This window comes from Macaca nemestrina, chromosome 2, assembly GCF_043159975.1.
Source record: "Macaca nemestrina isolate mMacNem1 chromosome 2, mMacNem.hap1, whole genome shotgun sequence".
In the NCBI taxonomy this organism is placed as follows: domain Eukaryota; kingdom Metazoa; phylum Chordata; class Mammalia; order Primates; family Cercopithecidae; genus Macaca; species Macaca nemestrina.
Window position 1 is genome coordinate 125736014 of NC_092126.1, and position 19241 is coordinate 125755254.

Genomic DNA, 19241 nt, shown 5'->3' on the forward strand with positions numbered 1-19241 from the left:
CTCCAGCCCCTCAGACCTTCGTGCCAGGTCCCTTTACAGCTCCCACCCCCTTCATCTCCATAAGCTCTCAGCTCTCAGTTACGTGAACCTTCCGCAAGGGCATCTTCCCTGGGTGCCAAAGCCTGAGCCACCTCTTCCTCTTCCTCCTCTCCCTCCATCTTTTCCTGGAGTGCAGTATTGGCTCTGCGCGTGGGAGTTTTTGGTGAGCCTCCATCTCTTACAGTGCAGCTTCTCAGCTGAAGGTGATTGGCCCCCGCAAGCAACCTTTGGCGATACCTGGAGACATTTTTGGTTGTCACAAGTTGAGGACGGGGAGCAGGGCTACTGGCATCTAGCAGGTGGAGGCCAGGGATACTGCTACACAGGGTACAGGACAGCCATCACGAGCAAGGCATTGTCTGGCTCAAGAGGTCATGGGTGCTGAGGGTGAGAACGCCTGCCCTGGACCATCAGCTCCATCGAGGCAGGGAACACGGCCACAGGGGCCTGGACACCTCTGAGAAAGCACACGTTTCCAGCTGACTAGATCAGACCTGTTGAGCATTTGTATAACTCATTTAGACCTGTCAAGGTCTCAACACTTTCATAGGTTTGTCTGTAAACAGATTTGGATCCACCGTGTCCCTTAAACCTCTCAGCCCCAAGGAATAAGATGAATTAGCCTGACTTTTCCTTACACCCCACGTCAGGATAATTACACGGGGTTCTGCTGTTCCAGAGAAAGTCATCCTTGTGTTATGTGACTTTGCTTTAAAATTACTTAAAGTCTCATTATAAATTTATTTATTTATACTCGGACCTGTTTACAATAAGATTTTGTCTACAGTTTTAGTTAGCACACTCCACCAGTCCAACGGCCTGGCTTCTTCAAAACGGCCTTCATGAGAAAAAGGCTGATGACCATGAGGCTGAAGGGGACACAGTGATTAAGGATCTTTTGGAGACAGCTGGGGAAATTTGAATATGGACTATATATGAGATAATAGTATTGAATTCATGTTTAGTTTCTTTGATATGAAACTGGTATTATGGTTACCTAGGAAAGTGTCCTCAATCTTGGGAGATGCAGGACAGAGTATCTAGGGTACAAGCATCAGAATGTTGCAGTGTTTACTGACCTAGCAGAAAAACAGCTCTGTGTGTGTGTGCACATGTGCATCTGTGTCCCGTGCACGTGTGTGCGTGCATCTGTATTCCGTGCACGTGTGTGCGTGCATCTGTATTCCGTGCACGTGTGTGTGTGCGCATCTGTATTCCGTGCACGTGTGTGCGTGCATCTGTATTCCGTGCATGTGTGTGTGTGCATCTGTGTCCCATGCATATGCGTGTGTGTGTGTGTACAATGTTCTCCCCCTCTTTCTACACACACGGTGTTAAGAGGACCCAGGAGAAGGGAGCATGGGTGCTTCCTGTATTACTCTTTCAACTTTTTGAGGCTGCAGTCCTTAGGGGCACGGATTGAATGGCACATTGTTCTGAAAGCTCCCTGAGCTGAGCCCTGTGTATCTTTAGTTTGCAGCTCTCCACCCATCCACATGAAGGTGCAGCCTCTGAACCAGACGGCACTGCAGGTGTCCTGGAGCCAGCCGGAGACCATCTACCACCCACCCATCATGAACTACATGATCTCCTACAGCTGGACCAAGAATGAGGACGAGAAGGAGAAGACGTTCACAAAGGACAGCGACAAAGACTTGGTATGAAGCCCCTGCTCTGATTCGGGGTACATGCTGCAGAGAGAGACTCCTGCTGCATCTCTCTGCCAGGCACTGCACAGTGTGCCAGCTCTGTGTCATCTGCCCTTACACTGTCTGGTGAACATGGGCACTGCCTTTGCTGCGCTGCTCGAGAGTGCCAGGGAGGACAGCAGACGGAGCCTGCCTGGATGCCATCCCGACCTCACACTTAACAGCTACGCAACCCGGAGAGCCGGTTCATTTCTTTAGATTGGGTCCTTTAGAACTTGACTGCTTTTCCTTTCATTGTTAACGAACAGCCTCAATTAGGCCCTTTTCATCTGATGGGATTATCAGTGGGATTATCATAAATACTAAATGAGCTATACAAGTATTCAACAGGTCCTATATAACTATCTCAATATTAGCTATTATTTATTACAGTCATTCTCCTCTTCCTCTTCCCCTACTAAAGCTACTGCTGCTCACATCACCACCACCACTGTCCACAGTTGCTGCCACTTCCCTTTGTCACAGTTGCTCTGCCTTTTACACATTTGCAATACCTGCCAAACCCCTGCAGCTGTGTAATATTTTCTCTCTTTTCTCAGATACTCAAATACTATACTATCCAACCTCACTTTGAGCTACACGTGCCGAATTCAACATCTCCTCTTAAAATTTACCTAAATGTTTAGTGTCCAACACACAAGGCCCTTCAGAACAGATGTTTGCAGAAGCCGTCTCCTTCCCTAGGAAAGCAAACTCTCCACAACTACTGTCTTTAAGTCTTTGCCTAAGAACTCAGAGTGACATATTTGGTTTGAAAGCCTTGTGTTTATTGTTAATCAAAGGAAGGCTGTGGAATGATGAAACCCATAATTGTACATGCACATGAAAAATGCAATAGCACCCAGTGGGATTCTTAATGACTGTTATCACTTTTTTCCTCCCTATACAGAGTCCTCCGGGCCCATTCAATCAGTTATAGAAGAATACTTTTCATAGTTCTTTAGATGAAGATTCTTTTACTTCATTTCCATTTATATTTTCAATTTCCCCACTAGACATTGTTATCTGGGTCACATTAGGGAATGATGAGCTTCGTGAAATCAGAGAGGAATCTATTGAAAGGTACCCAAGGTTATGATGTATTTTAACCTTTCTCTTGTCACAACTGGAAGTCCATAAGGGATTTTTCTCTTTCTGAAGTGAGGATGGCTTGCATTAATCAACAGAAACCATCTAGGAGCTTATGCAGTTTCTTGTTCTAAGTGGAAAATAATTAAACATGCAAAGATGAATAGATACCATCTTGGAGTGAATTCTAATAAATCCCTGCATAGATGGAGTGAAGATTTCGCTCTGAGCAGAAGATGGGGTCAGAGGTTTAGAGAATGAAACATAAATTAGTTTCAGAGAAAGAGAGAGATGTAGAGAAAAACCTGCATTGACAGCAACTTCTTTCTTACAAGAATTTCTAGGGCTGGTTATTTTCTTTGGGGACACACAAAATTAATTGTTCTAATTCCTCAACGAGTGAAGAGTGCTGACTTAGTGGCAACAAATCTATTCTCTAACTCATGGTTATTGTGGCCCAGAAACCTGAAAGTAATGCATATCATTTGAGCAGCATTTTCTAGTGGGCATCTGCCTTCCACGTCTTCACCACAAACCTGTGGGCAGGTGTTACTGCCTACCTTTTCCAAACGAGACAAATGAGGCGTAAAGTTAAATACCACGGCCCTAGCCTACCCCTCTCACTAGGAAGCTGCTTTCAAGGCAACATCAGCAGGTATGGCCACAATAACATGTTAATACCAGTTCAGAGGTTTTCAGTAGCTGCATCGGGAAAACCCACTCCCACTCGGTGGTTAAGCTCACAGAGCTGCTTCTATACTTGGCTCAGAATACATGCTTTGATGATAAGACAACTCATCTATTGGAAGAGTCTTTGAAAATCAGTTGCTTTTCTTGTTTGTTTCTTTAGGAGGTAAGTACTGCCTGCTTTTCGGGTAGTTTACATTTTCTCATTTTTAAAGGTTGTCAGAATGAAACTGTGAGGAAGAGGGACCTGGATTTGGCTGATGTTTGACCAGAGGTTGGCAAACTTTTTTTCTGGAAAGGGCCAGATTGTAAATACCTGAGGCTTTATAGGTCATGCAGTCTTTGGCATAACTACTCAATTCTGCCACTGTAGAGTGAAGGCAGCCATAGACCTACATAAACAAATGGCCATGGCTGTTTGCCAATAAAACTTTATTTATAAAAACAGACAGTGGGCCACAGCTTGCCGACACCCCTGTGTTAGCCAGGTGGCATTCTTTCTGTTGCTTGGTGTGTTCTACCTCTGAGCAAGGTTTGCTGGGCCTATGTTACATACTTCTCAGAAGAACCTATGAAGTAGCTCTTCCTCTCCCCATTTTATAGAAATAGCAGAGGCTGAAAGAACTGGCTCAGAACCCCACAGCTTGCGAGTGGTATGAGGAGGCCATGTCCTCTGCCTTCTAGCCTGGTGTTCTTCCTTGCATCATGCCCTGTACTCTGCGTAATACAAAGACAGTGAGGCCTTTAAACTGTAAAGAAACAGACATGGGCGGGCAGGGTGGCTCAAGCCTGTAATCCCAGCACTTTGGGAGGCTGAGGCGGGCAGATGATCTGAGGTCAGGAGTTCGAGACCAGGCTGGCCAACATGGCAAAACACTGTCTCTACTAAAAATACAAAAATTAGCTGGGCTTGGTGGCGGGCTCCTATAATCCCAGCTACTCGGGAGGCTGAGGCAGGAGAATCACTTGAACCTGGGAGACGGAAGTTGCAGTGAGCTGAGATTTCACCATTGAACTCCAGCTTAGGTGACAGAGCGAGACTTCATCTCAAAAAAAAACAAAAAGAATAATGTTACTCTTTCCTGCGTCCTGCACATTTCAGTGTGGAAAACAGTTCCCAAGGAAGTTCATAAAAAGATTCCCAGGCAGGGTCCAAACAGTCTTTCCTTCCAAAGTGAGCCTTTGGTCAGCAGGGAAGCATCACGTCTGTCAGGCTTTGCCAGGGCACTCAGGTTTGGCTTTAGAATGCAAAGTGTGCCCTGGCCTTCAAAACTAACTCACTGCCTTTTCCTTCTTTACCTACAGAAAGCCACCATTAGCCATGTCTCACCCGATAGCCTTTACCTGTTCCGAGTCCAGGCCGTGTGTCGGAACGACATGCGCAGCGACTTCAGCCAGACGATGCTGTTTCAAGGTGAGGCTGGCTTCCCCTCCTGTGGCCTGGGGCGCTCCTGAGACTCCCTCCCGATGCTTTCTGCTTCTTCCTGCTCAGGTGCTGGGGAAGAATACAAGTCTGGCCAAAGAATCAGTGTAGGGTTTTAAAGTCTATGTGGGAAGCCCTAGTAATTTAGGTCTTTTAGGCTGGAGGTTTTATAGGCAGAAGAGGGGAGAAAAAACAAAGCACTTTTGATTGATTGTTTTATTGTTATTTTCCAACTGTGGGGAACCAAGTACTAGGGCCTTTCTCTCAGTCATTGTCCAGCGCTGTGACGGATCACAAAATCACCTCCAAGTTGTACGGTCGAATATCTTTGTCTTTCTAACGTGATTCAGTTAGCTGTTCTCTCAAAAACTGCAGCCCAAAACAGCTACGCCTCACCCTTCTGACTTGCAAGCCGCACAAACAAGCCCCTGCATGCAGGATCCTTGAGATTCCTGGATCTAGATAGATGGTCCTGATGATTTAGGGACTAACAGAAAGGTCCAGGGTCAGAACTAAAAGCAAGTGGGACATTTGCCTTCACTCAGTAGTTTAAGGGGCACCAAAAAATTGAGTGATCAAGAGACATAACATTTTAATGGGATGTTTTTTAAAAGAAAATTAGGCCAGGTGTGGTGGCTCACGCCTGTTATCCCAGCACTTTGGGAGGCTGAGGTGGGTGGATCACGAGGTCAGGAGTTCGAGACCAGCCTGGCCAACATGGTGAAAACCCCATCTCTACTTAAAAAACAAAAATTAGCTGGACGTGGTGGTGGACACCTATAATCCCAGCTACTCGGATGGCTGAGGCAGGAGAATCGCTTGAACCTGGAAGGCGGAGATTGCAGTGAGCCGAGATCGCTCCACTGTACTACTCCAGGCTGGGCAACAAGAGTGAAACTCCATCTCGAAAAAATGAAAATAAAATAAAATAAATACAAAAATAAAAATAAAAGCAAAATTAATGTAAAAATCTCATGAATAAAATATCTGAATTTTAAGTAGAGATAGATAGGATACACTATCTCCTACTTGCCCCAACCTAATCCCAGTCCTGGTTCCAGTATTATTTAGGCAGCTACAGGCTATAGCCATGGGCCGTAGTTTGCTGATTTGGTTTGATGACAGGCCTTAAGACCAGCATGGAAGGAGGGACCGGGGTGCTGGACTCTGCTCTGCCAGCCTGAGGTCCTCTTGAATCATGTCCTTGACTTCTCAGGTATCTGTCAAATAAGAAACCCACACCAGGTTAACCAGGCCAGTGGTGAACCCTTTTTGAGTTATGGATCTGATGAAGGTTTGGATATTTTCCCTACAAAGTGCCAGAATTTTGCATACAACTTTGGGGGCCCAGTAAGGCATGTGAGTTGTGGACCAACAGCAGCAGCAGCAGCAGCAGCAAGATCTCCTGGAAGCCTCATTTCAGAAGTGCACATTCATGGGCCCCTCCCAGACCAACTGCATCAGAATCTTACCTGGGGCGGAGGCCATTTTCCAGGAATCTGAGCTTTCACAAGTTAGCCCTGATGGCCCTAGGAACTGGCAGGCACTGTAAGGGGTTCTGGAGTAAGGACCTCTGGTCTGAGTCCTGGCTGCCTCTTAGAAGCTGCACAACTTTGAGAATGTTTCTTAACTGCTTGAACCTATAGTTTCCCAATCCAAAAAGTGGCAGTATCCGTAGTACCTATCCCACAGGGTCTTTGTAGTATGATGCGGGGTAATGCATGTTAACTCATTCACATAGTGCTAGTTACTGGCACTATGTATAAATCTGCCCCTTAGTATTAGTATATAAAAATAATAAATAATAAACCTAGGATTAGAAGCCCTCCAGCCTAGATTTCCTCCAAGGGTCCCTTCTGGCTTGAACATTTTCCATTTAGTATTTAAATATTCTTTGCTAATGTTCACATTGATCTCATCCTTCCATTTAAACTAATGGAAATGAGCATAGCTGCATTTATTTCATAAATAAATCATGCTCCCTGTGTCCACCTTTACCATGAACGTATTGGTCTCTTTCCCTGTGTTGAGGAGGGACTGCAGGCCACGGCCAGGTCTGTGCTGGCCTAGGGGAGAAAGAAGGAAGCCAGACTGGGAGTTTGCTGAGGCCGGGGCCCTGGAACTTCGGACACATAAATCATGATTAGGCCTCCCCTGTGCTCCTTCCAAGAGCCTAGAATCTGCAGAACTGCCTTACCTGATTAATAGGCCCCAGAGCTCCCTGGCTTCTGCATGGACTTTGAAAAATTAAATGTTTATAATATAATGTAATTCAAAAAGGCCCTGTCAGCTAGTAAGTTCAAAGCGTGGAATAGTTTAAATGTCTGATCACAATGACTTGCTGAAAATGGCCAGTGTCTCCTTGTCTGCAGTCTTTCTTTGCTCAGAGGTGGACATGAGTTTACTCATTACATATATTTGTGTTTATCCCTCTATGTTGATAAGGGGGCAAGTTTTAAAATGGAAAGAAAAAAGATACCTCCTTTTTCAGAATAATTAGGTTTCTCAATAATAAATTTAATCTGTCTTGGGAGCATTAGGAAGCCACATGGAATATTTACCACATTATAGTAAATATAACACTATTGAGGTTATATGTAACATTACAATAAATATGTTTACCTTACTGTGGAAGATACAGCAATAATAGCAAGCAATATTTGTAGAATGGTTCACAGCGACAGAGCATTTTTACATAAGTTATTTCATCTGAGCCTCACTTTATGGCAGCTGGTGCAGTAGGGGTTATTTTACAAACAGGGAAATGATGGCTTGGGTGCAGGTGACTTCAGAAAATCTCTGCTGCTAAGCTGAGGTGGGTTTTCTTATCGCAAAGCCCAATCACTAACACACAGCAACGGCCTACCCCAAAGAGTAAAAATTACCAAACACCCACAGTCTTCAACAAAATGATGAAAATGTTGATTAGATAGTCAAAGACTTTTTGCAGTTCTCAACAGTCATGGAAAATGGGGATTTAGAAGCTGCTTCTTTGAGCCACAGACCCATCTGTGGCAAAGCCCATGGATTCTCTCTCAGAATGGTTTTAGATAAATAAGTGCAATACATAGGAAGGAACCAATTATATTCAATACAGTTGTCAAAATATTTTAAACACATTTGGGATATAATAATATGTGTGCTTTTTAAAATTAAGGTATTAAATGACAAGTGGTTGGTCTGTTAGCTCCAGTGATTTCTGAGTAGTGATGAACATCAATGATATTCCAGAATAGCTACAAAAACTCTAAGGTAGTATGAAAATATCTGAGATTTCAGTCAGAGACAAAGCTGCAGGTCCTGTGAATGCAGTTGATATTGGCTGCCTACATGCATAGTGGAAAAAAGGGCACCATTAGCAGTGAGAGCTTAGAAAAATCCCATTAGGCCCATGGACCCTAGGTTAAACTAAACTCCTGATATGAAAGGTCCTGTAGAAGCTTCTAGTCACCAGGGCTGTCACTGACCCCAGTGGATATTGACCCCAGTGGAGATTGTTTAAGACCAGTGGAAAGCCACATGCTGATGGAGTGGCTGTTCAGTTTGTTGGCCTTAAGTAGGGCCCCTTTAAAAGGGCAGGTAAAGTAGTTCCTCCTGGGAACCTTTTTTCCTGTCTCAACTAGGGGAGGCATGCACGCCTGTCTGAAGCATACAGTATTGATCTTTGAGCAGCTCAGTGATCATGGAAGGCTATATTTAGGCTGGGTGAGACCCCCGTTATTTGCTTTCTTTGCTGCCTTATTTGACCTGGGACCTAAAGGGTTATTTTATTTAGATGGGTCTGTTCCTCACATTTGTCTCTACACACATTTGACTTTCCAACTATGCAAAATGGATATATCATCAGGTCAAGGTTGCAAACTCCAGCGCCCATGGGGCCAGGCAGGGGGCATGTACACATGAGGGGAGTGCCGTCAGTGGGAAATCAGAGACCATGTGGCCAGCTAAAGGGGGTGATAGACACTCAGTCCCAGCTGAAAGGTGCCCTGCTGGAAGGTGAGCCTAGTTTTGCCATTATTGTGAGTTTTCAGATAAGCAAGAGATTGAGAGCTTTAGAGAAAGCTACCATGTACAATTTTGGTGGCAAATTCTGTTTTGTTTTATTTTGTCTTTATAAAAGTTTGCAGGCCAAACAAAAATATATGTGGGTCACTTGCCATTTCTAGTTTTGGTAAATATCATAGCAGGTACAAGTGTTGTTATTTTGGTAATTAGCATTTTCGCTAATCTCTCAGTGTATGTAGTAAGCAGCTTTTCAGTTTACATAGCACTTTTGGTTTTTGAAAGAACCACATAGAAGCAGTTTGACAGGGTTTTTTAAAAGTCGTGTTGTTTAGCATTATTTGCAGTAGCCAAAAGGTGGAAGCAACCCAAGTGTGCATTGACTGATGCAGGCATAAACAAAACATGCTATATACATACAGTGGAATGTTATTCACCCTCAAAAACGAAGGGCATTCTGACACATGCTGCAAGGTAGATCAAGCTTGAGGACGGTACGCTGAGTAAAATAAGTGAGACACAAAAGGACAAATATGTATGATTCCACTTATATGAAGTATCCAGAGCAGTCAGATTCATAGAGAAAGTACCGTGGTGGTTGCCAGGGTTGGGGGAAGGAAGAAAGGGGTTCTTTAATGCAGATAGAGTTTCCGTTTTGCAAGATGACAAAGTTCTGGAGATTGATAGAAGTAATGGTTGTACAACTGTGTGAACAACCTTAACACTAGTCAACCATACACTTAAACATGGTTAAGATAGTAATTTTTTTAATTTAATTTTTATTTATTTATTTTTGAGATGAAGTCTTGCTCTGTCGCCAGGCTGGAGTGCAATGGTGCTATCTCGGCTCACTGCAACCTCCACCTCCCAGGTTCAAGCGATTGCCTCAGCCTCCCAAGTAGCTGGGACTACAGGTGCGCGCTACCACGCCTGGCTAATTTTTTGTATTTTAGTAGAGACGAGGTTTCACCATGTTGGCCAGGATGGTCTCGATTTCCTGACCTCGTGATCTGCCCACCTCGGCCTCCCAAAGTGCTGGGATTACAGGCTTGAGCCACTGTGCCTGGCCATTTTTTTTTTAATTTTAAGATGATAAATTCTGTCATGTATTTTACCATAATCTTAAAAAATTGTTTTCTAAGTTATATTGTTTAATAACACATAGGAGAACAGAGCTACAGGAAGAAATAAACACCAAAAAGGGTAATGTATGGTTAATATAAAATCACTGGACCATTTAAAACAATTGGCAGTAGCTTACAGGATTTTAAAATATAGGTAGGAATAGAAATATAACAGTACACAAAAGGTAAGGTGGGCAAATAGAATTAAACTATCATACAGTTCTTACATTTTTAACAAGTGGTGAAAGTACCAATTTAAGGTAAACAGTAATAAGTTAAGGATGGATAATTAGAATCACAAAAAGGGTAAGAAATCATGACCAAAAAGATAGTAAAGGAGGAACAATGGTGTAATACGATAATTTAAATCAAGTTCAGATACAGGTAAAACTGACAGAGTCCAAATAGTGGCTAGCTTTGGGGGTAGAGGTGGATATTGACTAGATGCCAACACAGTACACCTTTTCTCCAGCAAAGCACTGGCGAATGTCTTTATCTTACTATGGGGAGTGGTTACACAGTGTTTACATATGTAAAATTCATTTAAGTATACACCTGTATCTTATGCATTTTACTAAATTTTTACCTCAATAAAACAGAAAACAATAAAAATTGAAAAATGATTTTTTAACTAATAGCTTAAGACAGGGGTCAGCATGCTACTATCCACAAACCAAATCTAGCTCTCTGCATGTTTTTGTATGACTCATAAGCCAAGAAAGGTTTTACATTTTTAAATGGTTGGAAAAAATCTACAGAATAGTATTTTGACATGTGAAAATTATATGTAATTCAGATTTGTGTTCATGAGGAATGTCTTGTTAGAGCCACAAAAAAAAGTTTCATTGCTTAAATGTAATTTCTTTGTTTCTCAGCTAATACCACTCGAATATTCCAAGGGACCAGAATAGTGAAAACAGGAGTGGTAAGTAGAGAATGGGAAATTGATTTGTCGTGGCTGTTAATTTGCTTGCAGTTAAAACTGTCACCACGAGGTGGCAGTATAATGTTGTTAAACTGCTCAATGTAAAGCGGTTATGGTAGAGAAAAAATTACATTATTCACTTTTTATAATTCAATACCTTACAAGCTGTGCAACAGTGTTAGGTGGTTATATTGTATAATTTTGTGAAGGTAAAAATTCTTCATATTTTTAGTTACAATTTGTGGGATCAGACAATGCAGGACCATAAAGGGGTTAAATCTGTTCCAACCCTTTCATTTGACATATATTCAAATTCAGAGGTTGTCATTTGCCTAAAGTTATATGGATCTGAAAATTTCTGGAACCAGAATTAATATCTTAGTTTCCCCAGCTCTGGCTGGTATAATGAATAATTAAAATACTAATCACAGCTGTGGTGATAATAATAATAACCTAAAATTCACTAAACTCTTCCTGGGTTTCAGGCACAGATTATTTTATTTACTTCTCCAGGCAGCCCACAAGGTCAGTGTTACTGTTATTCCCGTTTTACAGATTAGGAAACCGAGGCTCAGTGAGTTAAAGTAATGCGTCCAGCATCACTCAGAAGGCAAGCTAAAATTAGACTAATAGCTCAGAGCAGCACTTCTTGTTTTCCTGAGATACCTTCTGTGAGTCAAACCCCCAGATTTGAGCCCCAATTTAGTATGGTGCTAAGAACGAGCCGAGTCTTGGACCCAGGCAGCCCTGCATTTGTGCCTTCTTAACATCTCTGTGTCTCCGTTTCCTAACCTGCAAAATGGGGTGATGATCATGCCTGCCTCCAGAGTAGCATGGGAAGCCCTGGCACACAGTTGGCATTTGTTAATTGGAATTCTTGTTATTGTTGTTGATGTTGTTGTCATCTGTATGGGCTCAGATTTTCCCATGGATAAACTTAGAAGCTGAAAGGTACAGTGACTCTGCAGTGCCCAACATGGAGATGCAGAGATGTCAACCAGTGCCCAGAGCATACAGTGCAGAGCATGGCTCCTGCCTCTGACCCTGTCATTGCAGACCTGGGTAGGCTGCTTTCCACCTACTTCCTCACTGGGAGACAGTGGGGTTGGAATGGATCACCCAGTATCTTTCTAGACCTAGAGCTGAGTATCTCCTCAAGTGTCGGTGATATATATAAAATCAAAGGTCTTCTGCCTCTCATCACCCCAAGAACAGATGGACATCTGATTTTTCCAATTCATGACTTCTTTGTTGTGTAAGTCAGCTTTAACACTACTTACTTTTTTTGGCACTCAGCCTCATCTTGGGTAGTAGCAGTGAAAAGCTGAGTCTGATTCACTAGTTATGCTTTTTCACATGTTCACAGTTATTATAAAACCATTAAAATAAAAGTTGATTAACCATGGACCACTTAATGTCAACTTTATGCCATACATTGGAAAACTCCATAGCATAGATGAGTAAAATCCTTAGAGGATGACAACCAGGGCCTCATTCCCAATCTTAATTACTGCTGCTTCTCTGCTTTTTCTTCTTTTGCCTCTTTTCCACCCTTGCCGGGTGATCCTTCCCAGCCTACAGCGTCTCCTGCCTCTTCAGCCGACATGGCCCCCATCAGCTCGGGGTCTTCTACCTGGACGTCCTCTGGCATCCCGTTCTCATTTGTTTCCATGGCAACTGGGATGGGCCCCTCCTCCAGCGGCAGCCAGGCCACAGTGGCCTCGGTGGTCACCAGCACGCTCCTCGCCGGCCTGGGGTTCGGCGGTGGTGGCATCTCCTCTTTCCCCAGCACCGTGTGGCCCACACGCCTCCCGACAGCCGCCTCAGCCAGCAAGCAGGCGGCTAGGCCAGTCCTCGCCACTACAGAGGCCTTGGCTTCTCCAGGGCCAGATGGTGATTCATCACCAACCAAGGACAGCGAGGGCACGGAGGAAGGAGAGAAGGATGAGAAAAGTGAGAGTGAGGATGGGGAGCGGGAGCACGAGGAGGATGGAGAGAAGGACTCCGAAAAGAAGGAGAAGAGTGGGGTGACCCACGCTGCCGAGGAGCGGAACCAGACGGAGCCCAGCCCCACACCCTCATCTCCCAACAGGACTGCCGAGGGGGGACATCATACTATACCTGGGCATGAGCAGGACCACACTGCCATCCCCACAGACCAGACCGGCGGAAGGAGGGATGCCGGCCCAGGCCCGGACCCCGATGCGGTCACCTCCACCCAAGTGCCCCCCACCGCCACAGAGGAGCAGTATGCAGGGAGTGATCCCAGGAGGCCCGAAATGCCATCTAAAAAGCCTGCGTCCCGTGGGGACCGATTTTCTGAAGACAGCAGATTTATCACTGTTAATCCAGGTAAGTGACGCAGGTCCTCTTTGAGGGTTTCTGCTGCTGTGGACAGTCATACCGTTTTCACAAAATTGAGAGTAGAAGGTGAAGCTTCAGAAAGCACTTAATATTCTTAGAATCACGTATGTCTATCATAGAAAAGGTGCGCACGTGTGAATGTGTGTCCCTATTTTACTCCAAAAGCCTACTCTCTTATGCTGGAGAAAGTCTTTGTTTGATGTTTGTTTTCTTGCCTCAGAATAACTCCAGGGACTTCAACCGGGCAATGATATAAATGAATTTAAAAAGCCATCGATCTTAAGACGTTTATTAAGATTTCATTCCATATTCATTATATAATGTATCTATAAATGGCTAGTTTGGTGCCAGGGACTGGGCAGGGTGCTGTCCCAGGGAAGCCTGGTCCCTGACTAGAAAGTTTAAAGGGGAAGGCAGAAAGGTGACAGACAGCAGCTAGCTGGAGCGTGTGCCCGGAAGTTAGGTAACAGGAACGTTAGAAAGCCAGCAAGCTAGATGGTGGTTAATCGGCAAGCTAGATGGTTAACTGGCAAGCTAGATGGTTAACTGGCAACCTGGAAAACTAGCTAACTGAAGTTTTCAATTGTGAAATGGTAACAGGATGCTGTCCAAGAGAATTACGGAGAGGATAGGGACCTGCCCTAACTAAGAAAGGCCACTGTGGAGAAGTGACATGTTCATGGAAATCTACAGAATGAAAGGCTTCAGCTTGGGAGAGCCCATGGTCCTTGCCCAAGAAATACAGCCCTCTCTCCCCAGAGCTCCCATTGCTGTGGGAATGAGCCAGTGTATAGACGGTGAGGCCAGGGCATGAGATCCTCATGTTACCCCTCCTGGTGGCAATTCTGTTGCTCTGTCATATGCTCAAATCTTAATGAACCATCCTGATAGTTTCTGCAAGGGAGCCATAAGCATGAGGAGTTGTTATTGTTGTGAGGGCTTTTCTTAATAAGAAATTCTTCATTTTGCCAGACTACAAGATGTTTAGCAACAATTTTTTTTGCGTCTAAGCTGTTGTGGAGTTATAAGAGTGCAAAAAAAAAGCAACTGGTAAATATTTATTTGCTTTTGCACTTGTAAACATTAAAATTCATCTAAAGCTGAGATCTCGTATGTTAAGATACAACTTAGAATAAATTTTCATGTTTTGAATTACTTTCCTCTTAAAGCTAGTATGAACTAATTTTTTGAAGTGGAGGTCTCCTATGGGTATTGCTCACTTTTGCTGTGATTTGGGGAAAGGTGCAGAGTAGCCTTTTGTGGAACTGAGTGAAGGAAATATGGGGCCACTTGGGAAGCTGTTTCTGTATGAACAGTGACATTCCCTCTAGGAATTACTTTGAAAAAGTTGAATTTCTTGCATTTGAAGATACTGAAGAAACATGTATGGAATGCCCACTGTATAAGAGGCACCAAGCTAGGCTTTGGGAGTAGAACATAGGTCAACACAGACTTCTGTTCTCTTGGGGTTTGCGTTCTGGTAGGGGAGCTTGAGAATATGCCAGTAAACAAATACATACCCTTAAGTAGCCTTAACTGCTGCGGTTGGGGAGCGGAGGGACAGTGTAGCTTTGAGTGGTCAAGGATGACCTCTGAGCAGAGATCCAAGTGGTAAGAAGGAGCTAGCCATGCAAAGATCCAGGGAGGGGAATTCTGAGCTGCAGGAACAGCAGGTCCAGAGACCCTACAGTGGGGAATTAATTTGGATTAGTTGAGGAGCTATCAGGCCAGTGTGGTTAGACCAGGGAGAGTGAGGGGGAGAGAAGGGGATGGATTTAGAGATTGATGGAGGTGCTCTGGAAAGGTACTCGTTGACCACGCTGAGGATTTCGTTCAACTAGAAATGAGCCACCAGTGGTAGATTTCGGCTGCAGCATTACTTGATTGATTTTTTGAAAGACCACTCAGGCCTCTGCGTGGAGATGATATAGGAAGGCAGGAATGGATGAAAGGAGCCCATTTAGGAGGCAGTAGTAATGGTGGCTTGGACCAGTGTGTTTTCTACAAAGACAGGTGGTGGACTTGGAATTGATTTTCAAGCTTGAGTGTTCAGCCTCTGGACTATGGACTCTGGCAAAGTAGCATTCTCAGCCTGCTCCTCTTAAACATTTGTTTGACCACATTCCTGAAAAATATGGCTGCTGAGAGTTTAGGCTGGGAGTATTCACAGTTTGAGAGATGGGAGAGAGGCAGGGACTGGGACCGCCCCAGGTAAGTAGAAATGAGTTCTTGCCATTGGAGTCAGGTTCCAGATTCCAGAGACAGGGGAGAAGAAACGGATGGTAAACTTTGGGGGCTCCCTACTCCAGGTATGAGGTGTGTTGGTCCTCAGCTTCCACCCTACAGAAATCTGAGAACATCTACAATCTTGGCAGAGTGGCTTTGGGAGTCAGATCAACGCAGTCGGCTCTGTCCCTTATTCACCCAGGGTCCTCAGGTAAGTCTTAGTCCCGTGTACTCATTTGCCAAGTGGAGCTAATGATCATGCTTAATGCCAAAGGTGGTGTGGCTGTGGAGACCCCCTCGCTGTCACTGACAAATAGGAGCTGTCAGCAGCCCAGTTGCCACACAATGGTGGTGACTGTGAGGAGGCCCCCCATAGCCCTTTCCTTTGCTCTCATCTGTGGACATTAAAGCTATTGGTCCCCAAGTAGCTGCCATTAAAAATGACATCCAGATGGCCGGGTGCCGTGGCTCACTCCTGTAGTCCCAGGACTTTGGGAGGCCAAGGAGGTTGGATCGCTTAAATCCAGAAGTTCATGATCAGCCTGGGCAACATGGTGAAACCGCGTCTCTAGAAAAAATACAACAATTAGTAAGGCATAGTGGCTTATGCCTGTAGTCCAGCCACTCAGGCGGCTGAGGTGGGAGATCACTTGAGCCTAGAAGGCAGAGGATGCAGTGAGAGGATCATGCCACTGCACTGCAGCCTGGATGACAGAGCAAGACTGTCTCCAAAAAAAAATTAAAAAAAGACCTCCTCCTGAAACTCACCACTGGTAAATCAGAGCTTTCCCTTATCACCTTCAGCTCAGTAAGAAGGTCCACTTCTTCTGAAAGCTAAAAAAACTTCCTTCAGAACTTCAAGCAATTCAAATCTAAAAATGGTGGTGATGATTGTTTAAGCCAGAGATCAGCAAACTTTGTCAGCTAAGGGCCAGAGAGTAAATATTTTTCAGTTTTGCAGGCCACAGGTCTCTGTTGCAGCTACTTAATTCTGCCTTGTAGCACAAAAACCACCATAGACAATACACAGCTGAGAGGATGTGATAGTATTTCAATTAAAACTTTGTTTGCAGAAACAGGCAGTTGGTCTGATATGGTCCACAATCTGTCATTTGCCAATCCCTGGTTTACGCAGAAATATGCATGTGCCTGTCGATTAGTAAAAGATGTGAGTGACCTGAGGGTAAAACAAGCAAACCCATCAGTCAATGATCCTTAAGGTCTTACTTCACTTCCATTCACCTTGTCCTTTGTTGTGTCTGCCTTCTCCAGTATGGTATTTATTTTTTAATGAAATCACCACCATTTTAATGTTAGTGATTTATTTTTAAGGACTTTGTGTGTACATTTGCTTTAAATCTGTTCCACATTTAATTTTTCTTCATATTAAGAAAAAACTATTTATTTAATCAATACCTGGTCTCTGAAAAGAGTGATAATGTGTAAAGTTACACACTGTTATATTTTTATGAGTGTCTCCAAAAGGCATGTTTAAATTCCTTTGGTGTTTCATAACATCTTTTTAAGTCCTGTGAGTACTGGCTTTAATATATTATCTCCCAGGGAAGAAAGGGATCCTTCTATAGAAGAAGTGGCAAACCCAGACACCTACAGAAACCAGTTAATACTGATGAGAAACAAGGACCAAGTGTTAGACATTAGGGAGTGGTAAGGACCACAGCATATTGAAGAGCACATGACCTTTCTAAAGAGGGCCAACTCACTCAGCTCCCACAGATTACTGCCAGTGAGAATGCCTAATGAGCCAGAAATCCAGGTTTTTGTGCAGAACCACCCAACTTTCAAGTAAGCTCAAATTTTTAAAACAGTTTCTCCTTTTAAAAATGTAGGCCGGCCGGGCGCGGTGGCTCAAGCCTGTAATCCCAGCACTTTGGGAGGCCGAGACGGGTGGATCACGAGGTCAGGAGATCGAGACCATCCTGGCTAACACGGTGAAACCCCATCTCTACTAAAAAATACAAAAAACTAGCCGGGCTAGGTGGCGGGCACCTGTAGTCCCGGCTACTCGGGAGGCTGAGGCAGGAGAATGGCGTAAACCTGGGAGGCGGAGCTTGCAGTGAGCTGAGATCCGGCCACTGCACCCCAGCCTGGGCGACAGAGCAAGACTCCGTCTCAAAAAAAAAAAAAAAATGTAGGCCAAACTAAACCCATCCCTGGGCCAGGTAGGAACCGCTGGTGCTCAACCTCTACTATAGTGTTGATTGCTAGAGTTTCAACTTCCCTGGAAGCCTTTCAGAAGGCTTGAAGGCTTACGTGTACTCCCTCTCACCAGGCTCTTTTCTAGCGTTTCTTTAGTGCAAAGCCCTCAGCTGGATGTCTGCTACATGGAAATCCAGCATGTGGTCCCACCCTCAGGAGCCACAGCCTGAACCCAGAAGCCAGTTGATGCAATGAAATGTTCTTGGGGGCACTGTGCAGTACAGCATACCCTACAAACACATTTCAGAGTGGGCATCATCTACAAATTCATCATTTCGTGCTGGGATTTTCCATTTTTGTTTCTTTAAATTAGGGAAACTTTTTTCAGATTGAATCTTGCTCAGAACCCCAGTGTGTGAACACTCACTGCTGAAGGTTTACTAACTGCCTCTTCTGGCTCAACCCTGAGTCAGAAGGTGCCAAGGGGACAGTCCACTTCAGGGGTCGGCATACCACAGCCAGCAGGCCACATCCATCCCCTGGCCTGCATTTGCACGGCCCATGAGCTAAGAATGGACACAGTTGGGCAGTGGCTCTGGGCTGCTGTTCTGCTTTGAGACAGAGTGGAGGGTGCAAAGCTGCAGCCACTCTGCTCCTTTGGGCAAACCATGAGGCGCCCCTTTGGAACTCTCAAGCACTAAGGAACCCAATGTGAAAAACTTTAATTACAGAAATAATAACAGCGTCACCAGTGAACATTTGTGCTAGCTCTGCCTGTGCAGAAGGCCAGCTGAGTATGTCACTGATTCTAGAGTACTCCCATGAATGTCATGCTTTGTTGCCGTCATGCCGGTGAGGGAAGGAGGCTCTGATGAAGGAACGTGCCCAGAGCCACACGGCCCGTGGCAAGACAAAGCCCAAACATGGGCTCTGACTCTATAGTCCCGGGGGATCCTCCCCACGTGGTGCTGGCTTTGGCACCAGTTCCCAGAATTAGCAATGCCAGATGATTTCAGATGCAGTATTAATTATTAAGTGAATATTTTAATGTGTGCTTTTAAAAAGAGACCAACTTTCCATTTGTGACAGTGGTTCTCAACCGGAGGCAATTCTGTCCTTCTCCCTAGGAATATTTGGGAGCATCTGGAGACATTTTTAGTTGTCATAACTGGCACTGGGGTGCTACTTGGTGTCTCGTGGGTAGAGGCCAGGGCTGTTGCTAAACGTCATATGGTGCACAGGACAGCTCCACAACAAGGAACCATCTGGTCAAAATGTCATTAATACCAAGGCCGAGAACCCCTGATTTATAGTATTCATGTAAAGTTTCCTTTTTGAAGAAGTTTACTTGAGGACAAATAGAGTAGTAATTTAAAGACAAAGTACCAGTACAGGTTCATGCAGATTGGGCAGAAATCATGACTGCAGTACCCAGCTGTCTAGGGATTGGGAGCAGTACAGCATGCTTTATTTAAAATTAGTTGTATCAGGCACTTGTACGGACTATCAGAAGT

The 19241-nt window shown here is 44.5% G+C and overlaps 1 protein-coding gene across 5 annotated transcripts in view; it reads left to right on the forward strand.

Annotated features, from left to right (window-relative positions):
• LOC105483138 (protein tyrosine phosphatase receptor type G) overlaps positions 1 to 19241 on the forward strand; it is a 745674-nt gene that overhangs the window by 637278 nt on the left and 89155 nt on the right. For all 5 annotated transcript variants that reach the window (XM_011743815.2, XM_071089050.1, XM_011743832.2 and 2 more), the window contains 4 exons: positions 1513 to 1697; positions 4809 to 4917; positions 10928 to 10977; positions 12552 to 13329. In XM_011743815.2, coding sequence (XP_011742117.2) covers positions 1513 to 1697; positions 4809 to 4917; positions 10928 to 10977; positions 12552 to 13329 — 1122 coding nt within the window. The remainder of the gene's footprint in view (positions 1 to 1512; positions 1698 to 4808; positions 4918 to 10927; positions 10978 to 12551; positions 13330 to 19241) is intronic.